Source organism: Callospermophilus lateralis, chromosome 3 (assembly GCF_048772815.1).
Source record: "Callospermophilus lateralis isolate mCalLat2 chromosome 3, mCalLat2.hap1, whole genome shotgun sequence".
In the NCBI taxonomy this organism is placed as follows: domain Eukaryota; kingdom Metazoa; phylum Chordata; class Mammalia; order Rodentia; family Sciuridae; genus Callospermophilus; species Callospermophilus lateralis.
Window position 1 is genome coordinate 131304140 of NC_135307.1, and position 13589 is coordinate 131317728.

Sequence of the window (13589 nt, forward strand, 5' to 3'; positions counted from 1 at the left end):
ACCAAGAGCAAGGGTAAAACACAATTCTACAGGGCAAGGGAGGGAGATGAATGCTGGGGGAAAATTTATCTTCTGTAAGAGACAGCACCGGCAAGAAAGTCTAGAAGAGGGTAGTTTACAAACCAGAATTGTCCTTGTGACAAAGTGAAGGTCACAAAAAGTCAGCTGCACTCAGGAGCAGTACCAGGCGACCTCTTAAAGAAAGTGGGCTTTGGGATGATGAAAGAAGCAGAATTCATTCACTGAGCAGACTCAAAAAATTTCCTTGAATTATTTTATTTACTTCTTACAAAGAGAAGTGTTAATGAAGAGTCTTGCTCCCAAAATGACTTTGAAGGCAGTTATGGTGTTCACAGTAAAATAACGGTAAGGCACATGCTGTTCTAGACCTAATTAACTGCATACAGAAATTACCAGAACCAGATGCCAGTTAAAAAAAGAAGAAGAAAGAAAACCAAAATAAAACATTGTCCAAAATGTTGCCAGTGTTGAAAACTAGTGATCTCTCTTAAGTCCTTTTCACAGAAACTGCTGGCCTATGAAACCCACACAGGGAAGCATAACCATATGGACTTTGACTCCTGAAGGTCCACGTTCGAAACCCGACTATGCCCATTTGGTGAAGGAGAAAACCTCCCAAGGCTTGGGAAACAGCTTGCCCTGAGTGGCCCATACTGCATTGTTAAGAGCAGACCCGCAGCAAGAACCTTACAAGGTCGCCAACTCGCAACCGGTGCTCCCTTTCCTACAGCTTGAAGCCCAGACTGGGTGCTCAAACCTCCTGGAGCGCCTTTGTCCCCATCTTCAGCGAGCCCCGCGGAGGTGGCCAGTCGGGCTGAGCAGCCGAAGGCGGGCGGGGGCGGAGGCGGGGCGCTGGCGCCCCGAGCCGCGGAACAACGGGGAGGGGGCGGCGGGTGGCGATTGGCTGGGCTGCTGCAGGCCGCTCAGGGCCGAGAACAAAAGAGAGCTGGCGGCGGGCGTCCGTGGAGTAGTGCTCCCGCCCGCCAGCACGGCTTCGTGCTGGGAGGACGCGCCCACCGCCCGCGCGCCCGCCGAGCACCGGGCCGGCGCGCTCGGTTTCTCCGCAGAAGCCGGCCGTGCACCTAGGAATTAACCGGTGGCGCGGGCGGGAGGGAGCGGAGCGGGCGGGGGGGATGCTGAGCGCGCGCGAGAACAATAATAAGATCGTGTTTGCGGTCGCTGCCCGAGGAAGAATTCGGAGGCGGCGCGAGGCCCGGCGCTCGCGCGGCGCCCGGGAACCGGGAGGCAGGCCGGCGGCGGCATGAGGCTAGCGGCGCGGCGCCTGTGAGCAGCGCGCGGCGGCGGCGGGCGAGCACCAAGCGGCCGGGGCTCCCCTCCCCCGCTGCCGGGCGGTGATTTGCGGGCCCGCTGAGCCCCCCGCCCACTCGCCTCGGCCGCCGCCTCGCGCTTCCCCTCGTCGGCGCGGCCGCCCGCCCGGCTCGAGGCCCGCGGGAGCGCGGCGCAGCCCTCGGCCCGCGGGGGCGGCCTCCTGGCATCTTCGCGGCTACCAAGGACGACCCGGGAGGGGAGCCTCCGGGATGGCGCGTCCGCGGCCTCGCGAGTACAAAGCAGGCGACCTAGTCTTTGCCAAGATGAAGGGCTACCCGCACTGGCCGGCGCGGGTAAGTACTGTGACCGCGGCCCGCCGCCCACCATTTTCCCTTCATGATGGCGCGCCCGCCCCTTCCATCTCTCAGCCTGAGCTGCTGGTCAGGGCCGGCCGCGGCGGCAGCAAAGGCAGGCGGCGCTGCTCGAGGAAGACGAGACCGAGGCGAGGACTCCCGGCCGCGCCCGCCTGCCGCCATCCCTCCGCCCGCTTCGAAGGCGGGTCCGGTCCCCAGGCCCGGCGCGGCAGCCCTCCCGGAAAGCCGCGGGACTGGGGAGAGGGCCCGGAGAGGCGGCGGCCTCCGCAAGTGCTATTGGCAACGCCGGGGTCCGGGCGGACGTCGGGCGGGCAGGGAAACGTAGAGCAAGTGGCCGTCCACCAGCCAGCAAGCGCGGCAGCGAATCCTGGAAAGGGGTAGTGGTCATCCAGAGGCTAGCAGGGCCTTTTGGCAGGCGTTCATGCATCTTGGTGCATCCTGCGCTTTCCAGACTTGTTGAGTTTCCCCTGAGCGCGATTGGGTGCCCGCCTGCCCTGGCATTGTCCCGGGATGCGTGCCTCCCTGGAACCTACCGTTCTCTTGAACTGACATCAAATAGAGGAGAGCTTGCAGTCTTTCATTGACTGGTGGCTCCTTGTGCCATTTCACCTCCATATTTGTTTTAGGTCGGATGCCAAACCTTATTCTTGGCCTCCGCTATAATCCATAATAGCTCTCTTCCTGTGTAACAAGGTTGCCTCTGGGCTTTCTCTAGAAAGCATCTACATGTATTACATAGAATTAAACATTTTTTAATTAGGCCCTTTGAGGAAGAAGGACAACAATTTTGTGAGAGTTGGCAACTGAATACTTGAGATAAGAAATACAGTGAGAAGGAGAAGCAAGACATTTTGGAGACTGTATTGGTATTCTTGAGGAAGAAGGAAAAAACGACCTAATTCTAGAGTGTGAGCACTAGAATGTTGTTTTGTAGTTAAGTAAAGAAAACAAGACCAAGCTGGGGAAAATACACCCATTCACAAAAGGAAGTGACATCATGGGTAGCCACACTGAAATGTAGTGAAGTTGAGGCAGTAGTTGGACATAACCACTTTTTTTAAACATTTGGTTTGGCATGATTGTAAATGGAAAAAAACACTGGGCCAGGAATTGGGGGACCTAGTATCTGGCTCAGGCTCTGTTATGTATTAATCATTTCAACTGTCTGCATATCCATTTCTGCAAGTATAAAATGATCATCTCTAGGATTCCTTCCAACAACCCTGGAAATCAGGAGGATAAAACAATCATATTCAGGTTCCATTAGACTCTGGATATAACTTATCCATGTTTGAACTGTGGGTTCTTAAATAAGGCAAAGTTTTCAATGTAGAGCTATTTGGATTTTAAAATATTGTTCAGTACTATATTGCTAGAAGGAGCAAGATTTGTGGCTTTAGGAGTACTTTAGGAAATCCCTGAATAAATCTGTCAAAGAAGAAATATACAGCTTTAAGATGTTATATGATTGTACGTATTCAAAAGTGAACTAAAGGTTGTCATCATCAGTTGGCCATTCCTTGTAGTTCAATGGTTTTCTTTAATCTTATCTTTGAAAAAATATCTTCTGAGGGTCAAAAAGAAAATAGAGCTAAAATTTTCATTAACATGCTGCTTGCACAGGTTGGCCACCTGTAGTAATTTATGAAACAGAAAAGAGCTATAGGAAGTGCTCCTAACTGTAAATCTGATAGTACATGAGATTCCCAAAAGTTATAATTCCAAATCAAGGCAAAGTGGGGAACCAAAATCCATCAGGTTTTGGAGTGTTGTAGTTCTTATTTTGAGACAGGGTCAAGTTAAGTTACTGAGGGCCTTGCTAAGTTGCTGAGGTTGGCTTCGAACTTTTGATCCTTGGAGTCACTGGGATTAGTCTTGCACCACCAGATCTGGTTCCAATTCTTAGATAAAATAAAATAGATACAAAGGGAAAAAAAATCTGTCTATTCACATTTGCCATGACCATCTCAAGAACCTAAGACTTTTAAAAAGTATTTTATAATGAGTGGCATGTTAAAATTTTCAAAGAAAGGATGCTTCATAATGTTCTCATCTTATTTTCATCTCAATACTATGAGGCATTATCCCCATTTTACACTTAGTTTTATCTTTGTAAATGAGTCTATAAAATACTAACTGGAAAGAAATCCTGTGTTTTCAAATTTCAAATACTCTCACTTGATGTGGTCAGTCGTGTTGGAATCAGATTCTCTATGGCCCCTAGGAATCAAACCTGGAAGGAAAAGCATGGGGAGACAGATTTCAGTTCATGCTGTAAGGAAGAGCTTTCTAACAGAGCTGGTCCATGCAGGAATAAAAAAGCAACTTCCTTGATGTAAGGAAGATGTTTGGTTCCGGGCAGCCCCTTGTGAGGCACATAGGTCAAGAGGATTCAGAATTTAGGCAAATTTAATTCAGTCTTTGGCTGGGCCTCACACTTTTGTGACCCTGGGCACAAATATTCTGTAATCATTTCTGAGTTTCAGTTTACTAGTCTAAAATGAGAATAATTCTCACCATACAAATAGTAAAGTAGTCCCCCCCACCCTTATCTGTGGTTTCACTTTCCACAGTGTAAGAATACAGTACTGTATCATAAAGTATTTTGAGAGATCACATTGAAATAACTTATTGCAGTGTACTGTTATAGTTGTTCTACTTTATTATTGTTGTTAACTTCTTATTGTGCCTAATTTATGAATTAGACTTTAATCATAGTTATATTTGTACAGGGAAAAAAAACAGTATAAGATTTGATACTATCCACAATTTCAGGCATCCACAGGAGGTCTTGAAACCATGTGGTTAACAGAGGACCATTATCAAAAAGCACCAAGTAATAGTGCTGGAATGTTTCTTTTTTTCCTTTTTGAATTTCTAACTTACTTTTGTATTATTACACTATTTTAAAAATATTATTATTTTCCCTACATTTTATTATGAAAATTGTAAGCATACAGAAAAGTTGAAAAATTATACAGTAAGCCCCCATGTATCTATCATTTAGATTCTGTAATTAAGGGGTTTTTTTTAAAAAAAAACAAACCATATAACTGTGAACCATTATTATTTATTTATTTATTTTGTGTGTGTGATGCTGAAGATTGAACCCATAGCCTTGGGCATACTAGGCAAGTACTCTATGACTGAGCTACATCCTCAGCTATAATTTTAACTCTCTTTGGTTTATAGCATCTATTCATATACCCATCCCTCTATTCATGCACTAGTCTATGTTTTAATACATTTTAAAGTAAGATGCATATATCTCTATAATTTACTCCTGGACACTTCAACATGCATGTCATTAACTAGAGGTTAATATTTTTTATGGGTCATTTTCTTCTGAGGTAAAATTTACGTAAAATGAAACATTCTTAAATGTACCATTCTGTGAATTTGACTGATGTACATTCTGGTGACCTTGGTATAGAGTAGTGCCAGTATTTAAGAAAGTTCCCTCATGCCTCTTTCCTGGTGAATTCTTGTTCTCCTGCCTTTTCCTCCCCCACTGTTCAAGTATGTTATTTTAACATTAAAATAAAAAGTTGACTATTTCTATGGAATATACTTTATTATGTACAGATTTTAAAATTAGATGTTTGCCTATGTCTAAGATTTTGCTAGTTTAATACTAAAATACTTAGACTAAAAATATGAATGTCTGAAATCTTGATTGTGTACCCAGTTGGTTAAAAAAAAAAAAAAGCTGAGCTTGTGTTTCTAAGATATGTAAAGTTATTTTAAAATTGTGTGTACCTGTGCTTTGTAATACTGTTACATATATTATAAAGTAGACAAAAAAAGAAACTGAAAGCAATGTATAAGTAATATTACATGTTTTAAATTTTTTTTAAATATTTTTTATTAGTTGTTCATGGATCTTTATTTTATTTACTTATTTATATGTGGTGCTGAGGATCGAACCCTGAGCCACAATCACAGCCCCATGTGTTTTAAATTTTTTATTGCCAAAAATATCACTAACAGTAATAGATTACATCCATATTCTTAAAAGTCTTAATTTTTGGAATGTTTTTTGCCTGCTTCTTGTGAGATGTGATTTAGATAGATGGTCATCACTGGGCACACACCTGTTGTCTCAGCTACTCAGGAGACTAAAACAGAGGATCACTTAAGCCCAAGAGTTCAAGGCCAGCCTGGCAACATAGTGAAACTTTGTCTCTTAAAAAACAATAAATACTTTATATGAGAACTCTCAGACATTACTACTAGGAAATTGGTATAATCACTTTAAAAATCTGGCCTAATCTACTGAAGTTAAACACATAACCTACTTTGTAACCTAATGGTTTGTTCTAGCATACACCCAAGACAAAATGAGTGTTTACATCCACCAAAAGACTTGTACAAGAATATGCATACATAGCAACTTTACCCATAATAATAGAAGACTAGAAACAATTCACATGTTCACCATCAGGAGAATGAATAAACAAATTGGTAGTATATTCATTCAATAGAATACTTCTTTGCAGCAAAAAGGAATATAATACTTATGCTTGCAAAATATAAGGTTGTGTGAAAAAAGTCAGATTCAAGAGAGTACATTTGATATGGTTCTATTTATGTGATATTCAAAAACAAGCAAAACTAACCAATGGTCATCAGTGGATAGAGAGGAGTTACTGACTGGCAGGAGGCACTAGAACTATATCTTGATCTGAATGGTGGTTGTATGGGTGTGTACATTTGTAAAACCTTATCAAGCAGCATATTTAAAAATTTGTGTACTATACTGTGTAAGTTATGCCTTAATTTTAAAAACACAAGACTAGAGGAAAGAAAGATCTAATACTGTAAGCTTCTCTGTAGGTTGGATTTCACCATTTTTATTTTCAGTGGGCTTTTTTTTTTTTTTTGCAATTTTCTCCAAATTGCATCTTCCTATCCCTTTTCACTATTTTAGAAACTTCAGTTAAGGCTGGGAATATAGCTCTACTGTTCTATACAGCTTGACGAGCTGAACTCATTGAACTTTTATTAAGCGTTTACACTAGTTGCAGTTTTTAATTTTTCCTCCAGTAGATTAAATTTGTAGTAGCTTTAAAACATGATTATAAATATTTTATACCCTTAGTTAAAATAAATATTTGTCTCTGGTTCATAGCATTTTTAGGGTTTTGTTTTTGTTCTTTGCCTTTGACAATAAGACACTAGAATATGAGACTTTATTTCTGGAGAGTAGGCCACATATTTCCAGGGAGTCACTTGGAATTTAAATTCTTTGTAATCTCACCATAAAGTAAGATGTTTAGTTTTCATTACTTTGGCCTGATTCCAAAGAAGGTCAGTCTTAAGGTAAAGTGGTATAGACTCACTCACTCAGCCCTTTCCCCAGGGACTGTGTTGATTTTTGCCAAGGAACTGCAGATTGTTTCATTTCTTTGACTTAAATTGGACCAATACACATTTTTCCAGTGCTCCCATTTTAACCAGATGAATCTATGTATATTCCCATAACATCCCCTTTGGAATGCCATAATGACTACTATTTCCCATGATTTGGAAAATATTAATTCTTCAAAATCAGGTCTCCACACAATCTCCACTATAAGACATTATTTGATTCTTTTGGAAAACTGTTTCAAATTAGTATGCTGGGCAGACTGTTACCTGTCAGTGACAAAATAGGTAAAGAAATTGAAAGTATTGAAATTTTTAAAAATCAATTTAATGAGTAACTTTGTGAATCTAATAATTAAAATTTTTGAAGCTTTTAATTTTATCTAGTAATTCACTTTTATCATATAAAAATGTCAGTCTGCAACAAAATTTTAAAAATTTTTTAAATGCCAAAATCTAGTCCTTTACTGTAAATAAAGTAGAAGTACTAACAATAAGAGGAACCTTAAAGGTCAGTAGTGGTCTTTGCACCTACACAACTGATTCATAACTGTGAATCGTTTGAAATATTTGAAAAGGGGAATGGATTGACTTTCATGTTACAAATGTTAATTATTGCACAAGTAATAATATTTGAAGAAATTACTCTCTTCACCTAGTTACAAGAAACATGAATAACCATCTGTATATGTAGGTACGTCATTTTTGTAATATGTACAATTCTACAACCTTTTCCCCATTTAAATACTATATCTTAAATGAGTTTTAATGGCAACCAATGTTTCTGTAACATCATTTGTAATAGTTATCTGGTAATTTGTGATATAGTCCTATTATAAATTATAACCCTCTTATTTTAGGATATTTAGGTTATTTCCAGTTTTTAACTATAAAATAAGACTCAGAAACATTCTTTTTGCTAACTTACAGTTAATTTCCTCAGAATAAATGTGGAAATTATATTTATGAGTCAAGGGATATATGCACATTTTATAGCCTTGGATTTATATTGCTAAATTGCCTTCCAGAAAAGTTTTGACTAGCTTATACATCTACTAATAGAATAAAAGAATACCATTTTCTCACAAACTTATTAAAGTAAATGATGCAATTTTTTTAAAAAAAATCTGTCGACTTAATAAATATAAAAACAATTTCTTTAGTTACAAGTTAGGTTGAATATATGTATCATATATGAGAATATCATATGTTGTAATATATGTCTTGATTACAAGTTAAAATAAAAATATAACACTACCATGAGGTGGATATTATCCCTAAGACATAGCTTAAGAAATTCACCCAAGGTTATACAATTAATAAGTATCTTAATCCATGACTATTAAGAATGCCACAAGAACATAACAGATGTGACATTAGATGAAAGGGCTGAGGAAGTATTTGGCAGTGTATGGAAAGACTATATGTATGTATATGTTACCTACAAGTGCTGTGAAGCTAGCAGTGTTAAGTCAGAGAACATTTCATTGTAGAAGATTGTGTTATCTTTCTCTATATCTCTCTAAAAGCCCTCTGATGCAAGGGAATGTATTTAAAAATAAGTCATTAGTTATACATTTAGAGAAAGTAGAGAACCACTACAATCAATTCTAAATTAATAGCATGGTATTGACTTAGGTATAGGTTCCAAAACCTTTATGTATCACAGAACACATACATATACTTTGAACATCAGATAGGGTAGTTAGGAGAGTTTCTGATGCAGTAGATCCTAGAAACTAAATCATAAGAATGACGATATCCTGTGTAGATTTTGTCAACTTACCACATTTCTGATCATGATAACATTTTTCAGTGTTTCATTGCCATTTGTGTAGGTAATTTTTCACTCCAACTACCACAGTTAATCTGGTAAAATACCATCTGTATGATACCACAGAAAGCCACACAGAAGTTTAAAAAAAAAAAAAAAAAAAAACTAATGATTGGTGAGCTCAAACTTTCAGAATGACATCCTGGAGATTTTTGAGGAAGCCCTGTAATGTGTAACAAGAGAACTGACCAGGGTCTAAAAAACATGTCCTCATTCCACCACTAGTTTGAATTTTTTAGGTTGGGCATCTTTTTTACAACCTTTGTAAAATAGAGAAAATGATAATTATTCTCCTTCCCTTCTTTTTAATCTAGAGATCCAATATTAAAATCCACATGAAAGAACTATTGGCTGATTAAGTACCTAATAATTCCCTCATAGGAATACCAAACTCCTAATTTACACAATTCATGGAATCTAGTAAAGTCTCCATAAATGCTTTTTGTGGCTTGGTGAGTTTGTTTTTCAGCAATTTCCTTGTGGTTTTATAATATTGAGGTTGACCCTGAGTTCTGGGAATTGTGGGGACTTACCATTATAAGATTCCCAAGTCTGGTGGGGGCTTCTCTAGAGGTTCCACATAGTTTCAGGACTTGGGAGCAAAATAAATTGGATCTCATTTGGCATACAAATGGATTTATGAATAAACCACTCTTCTTATTTAATTGCTGAGACTCAAGCTCCCTGCTGATTCTGATTATAGTCTCTAAGGCTGCCCAGAAGTGGAGGTGTCCAGTTTTCATAGGGCAGAAGAGTTAGTGTTAGCAGGAAAGTTCTCAGTAGCATGGTAACTTCTCAGTTTCTATTGCACATATAAAAATGAATTTCACAAAAGGTTAAAAAATTTTTACATAAGCAGGAATGTCAGATAATTAGCTCAGCTTTAGCTCTCTTTTTTGGACACTGAAGTAGAATCTTTGTACTAATAACATTTTTAATTTTGGAGGAAATGCACTTTTAGAGAGAGAAATATTATAAATTCTTTAAGTTTTTGAGGTTGCATATGTTGGATGAACTGAAATGAATTTTCTCTAGAACTTTCACTTTTTAAATAAAATCAACTGTTTTAAAATAATTTTTTTCTTCACTATACTGCTACATGAAGATTAAGTCAATAATTTAAAAAAATACTTGGACCTTGGAAATTAGTCATTTTTGATTTATTCTAATGCAGTCTAGTTGCTTTCAGACTATTTTGCCCATAAGTGAGGAATAAATATTCCTATCTCAGCAAACATACACCAGAAAAAAAGTTCACCAAATCATACTTACTGTGTGTGATGCATTCTGGTATTTTGTATTTCACTTTATAAAAAATCAGGTTACAACCTTCTAAGTCAATTTTTACTACATACAGTTTAAAAAGCATGATTTGGTCTAGTAGGCCAAAGGAATTTGTCTATGCATTTATATAGAACAGTTGTTGGAATTTTTCAGATGATGATGATGATTTCAACAGTCCTGGGCTTTTTATTCTATTGTAGCCACAATCATATGAGAGTTGCATGAATATAAGAAATGAAAGTGATATTGTATTAGATCATTTAGCCATCCAGGTTAGAATTTCCCTTGATCTCAAAAGTCTAAATGTACAGGTCAAACATTTTTCAATCTCATATTTCTTGTAGTCTTTAAGCTGCAAATATACACTTAACTATCTTGAAGCTATTAAAGTTTCATATATATGCCTTCTTAAGGGTAATAAGCTCCATGCATTTGCTACCTATCTAGTTATACATAATCTGACTACATAATGTTCCCTAGCAGGTATTATTGAGGTTTTTGGGGATTTCTTAAGTTTGTGGAACTAAACTGGCAGACCATCCGTAACTAAGGATAAGGAGCTTTTATGTTCAGAAAACTTAATAGTTCTATAAGGCAGGTTTATGGTACACTCTGAAGTGAATATTAAGTCTTTGGGACTATACATTTCTAATAATGTCTGTATTTCTTTTTAAATCACTTTGTGCCCAACCAAAAACATTTCCTTAGTACTATGAGATAACAGCAGTCTCAGTAGAACCTAGTATTGATAGGAAGGCATTCTTCAACTTCTGGAAAATATAGTGAATTCAATTTTGTTTCTTCTAGCTAGCCGATTGACTCACACAAAATAAATGCATTACAATTACAAAATAACTTCTCTATACTAAATGGAAATATCTTAGAACAAAATGAATAAGATTAGGTTAGTTTTTGTGTGATGCCAGGAATTCAAGAATTCTGCTTGTTCTCTAGCTCAGCCTTTTGTGATTATTGCTGTTGTTTACTGGCCCTACCTCATGCTATAGGGGTGATGAGGAGAAGACAAAACCTTTGATAAGAATTATAAAATATGGCTGGGTGCAGTGGCACACATCTATAATCCCAATGGCTCAGGAGGCTGAGCCAGGAGGATTGCGAACAAAGTCAACCTCAGCAAAAGTGAGGCACTAAGCAACTCAGTGAGACCCTGTCTCTAAATAAAATATAAAATAGGGCTGGGGATGTGACTCAGTGGCCAACTTCCCCTGAGTTCAATCCCCAGTACCAAAAAGAAAAAAAAAAGAGAATTATGAAATATGATGGTCTTCTTTCTTCATTTTTAATAAGTTTCTTATCTGGGTCAAAGATTTATTTAACTACAAAGGATCAGGTAACTCAGAACAAATGTGTTGCTTGTTTTTATAGTGTTGTAAAAACAGGTTACAAAAGTAGAGCAACTTAAGAAGAGCTCTTGGTTGGAGAGGTTTGTTGACATGAAACAGAGATGATAGTGATTGAAGACTCCTTTGCTCCACTAAAGTTGCCTCTTATTTAATATTGTAACCTACAAGTGAGCCCTTGACCTCTCCATTTTCTTTTGGTATACCAGCTCCCTCTGGCTTCACTCCTTCATATCCAGATTAAACCCCACTTGATAACTCAAATAGTTGTCACCCAGTCTCTTTTTTTTGTTTTGAAGTATTCATCATACTAACCCCTTCTTGGGTCATACTTTTGCTCCAGCACAGACATATAGACTGTGGGCTGCTTCAGAATTTAAATTCATTAGTCTTTTTGCTGGTCTGGGGTCAGTTCCTTGTACAACTTCCTCAAGTATTAATAAATATCATTATCACTCTCTTCCAGCTCATTTGCCCTCATTTTTAGCAAGTTATTTTACCTTCATACTTCATAAAAAAAAATCTATGCCAACAGATTTGAACTACAACTTCCTGTCTGCTTAGAAATTAAAGTCCTCCCATCCCTCTTTCCTCCTTCCCCCTCTTCCCCCCTATTTCTCTTTTTCTTTCTTTTGGCTATAGAGGAGCATAGTTGTGTCTCTTTTCCCTGGAGGCAGTAAGGTACAATAGAAGAGCAAACCTCTGTGGGCAGATGAAGCCATTTCTGCATATTGCCTTTACTCCTCAGTAGATCAATGACCTTGGACAGATTACCTGATCTCTTAGCCTCTGTGGACTCACAAGTAAAATACAGACAATAATGTCTTCCTTTCAGGATCATTTCAAGAATTATGAACACAAAAAGGCTGGAGTTCAACGTATGATCAAAATATGTTTCCTCCTTCCTCCTTTCTTATCCTCCATACTTAGACCCTCCTCCTATTTTATATTACTCTTTTTCTTCTTCCATTTAATTTTAAACAAATATTTTTGAATGTTTGCTATGTTCCAGGCACTCTATAAGTGCTGTGGGTAGAAAAGTGACATCAACAAATCTTTGTTCTCCTAATTTAAGTCATCAGCCTCTTCCCTTTTATTGGCTCTTTCTCTTCAGACTGGAAATATTTCATCTGTCATCTTTCACATACTGCTCTCTATGCTTCCTTTAGTAGGCAGCCTTCATTAAGAACTGGCCTTACTGATTTTTTTTTTTTCACCCTATCCTAGAGGTCACCGTGACCTGCCAATTCAAAGAACATATTTCAAGAAAGCCTTACTTTTGCCTCTGTGGAATTTTAATACTGCATCTTAAAAATTCTCTTTCCTTGGCTTCCCTCATGTTTCTTGTCGTGGAAGGTTCTTCTACTTCACCTTTGGTAACTTTGCAGATTTTTATTTAACTTTAGCCACAATTCTTTTTTTTTTTTTTTTTTTTAAGAGAGAGAGAGAATTTTAATATTTATTTATTTTTTTTTAGTTTTCGGCGGACACAGCATCTTTGTTTGTATGTGGTGCTGAGGATCGAACCCGGGCCGCACGCATGCCAGGCAAGCACGCGACCGCTTGAGCCACATCCCCAGCCCTAACCACAATTCTTCAGGATAATATCTTCTAAGCCTCTTATTTCATGCCCAGACTCACTAGCGTGAATTTTAAATCCATAAATTCATTTACATACTGGACAGCCAATTGAATGCCCTCTCAGTTACCACAAATTCATTGTCAAATCTAATCTAGTTATCTTTCTCCACCCAAGTATTCCTGTTCTAGTAAAAAATTCATCCAGTAACTCCCAAAACCAAAGACATTGAATCATCTTAGATGTTCCTTTTTCTCTATCACCCAATCTTATTGGTCACCTTATGATAAGGAAGAGCTGTACAAATGAAGGCCTGGTGGTAGTTCTTTTGGAGAAAAGTGGTATGAGCTTTGATTAATCATATATTTCAGCAGTAAGGATACTAACTCAAAAGAACCTGATATATATTCATTAATGTAAACAAGATTTTAGCAGAAATGTATACCATCAATTTGAATTTCAATGGTGTTATTATTTAATATATAGAATATATATTGGTT

At 38.3% G+C, this 13589-nt stretch overlaps 1 protein-coding gene across 2 annotated transcripts in view; it reads left to right on the top strand.

The window, feature by feature from the left end:
- Nucleotides 1-1440: 1440 nt before the first annotated feature.
- The window catches only part of Hdgfl3 (HDGF like 3), a 69044-nt gene continuing 56895 nt past the window's right edge, over nt 1441-13589 (top strand). For both annotated transcript variants that reach the window (XR_013090781.1, XM_076851281.1), the window contains exon 1: nt 1441-1643. Coding sequence is in view for 1 of the 2 variants with exons in the window: in XM_076851281.1 (XP_076707396.1) it covers nt 1560-1643 (84 nt within the window). In the remaining variant the exon portion in view is untranslated. The remainder of the gene's footprint in view (nt 1644-13589) is intronic.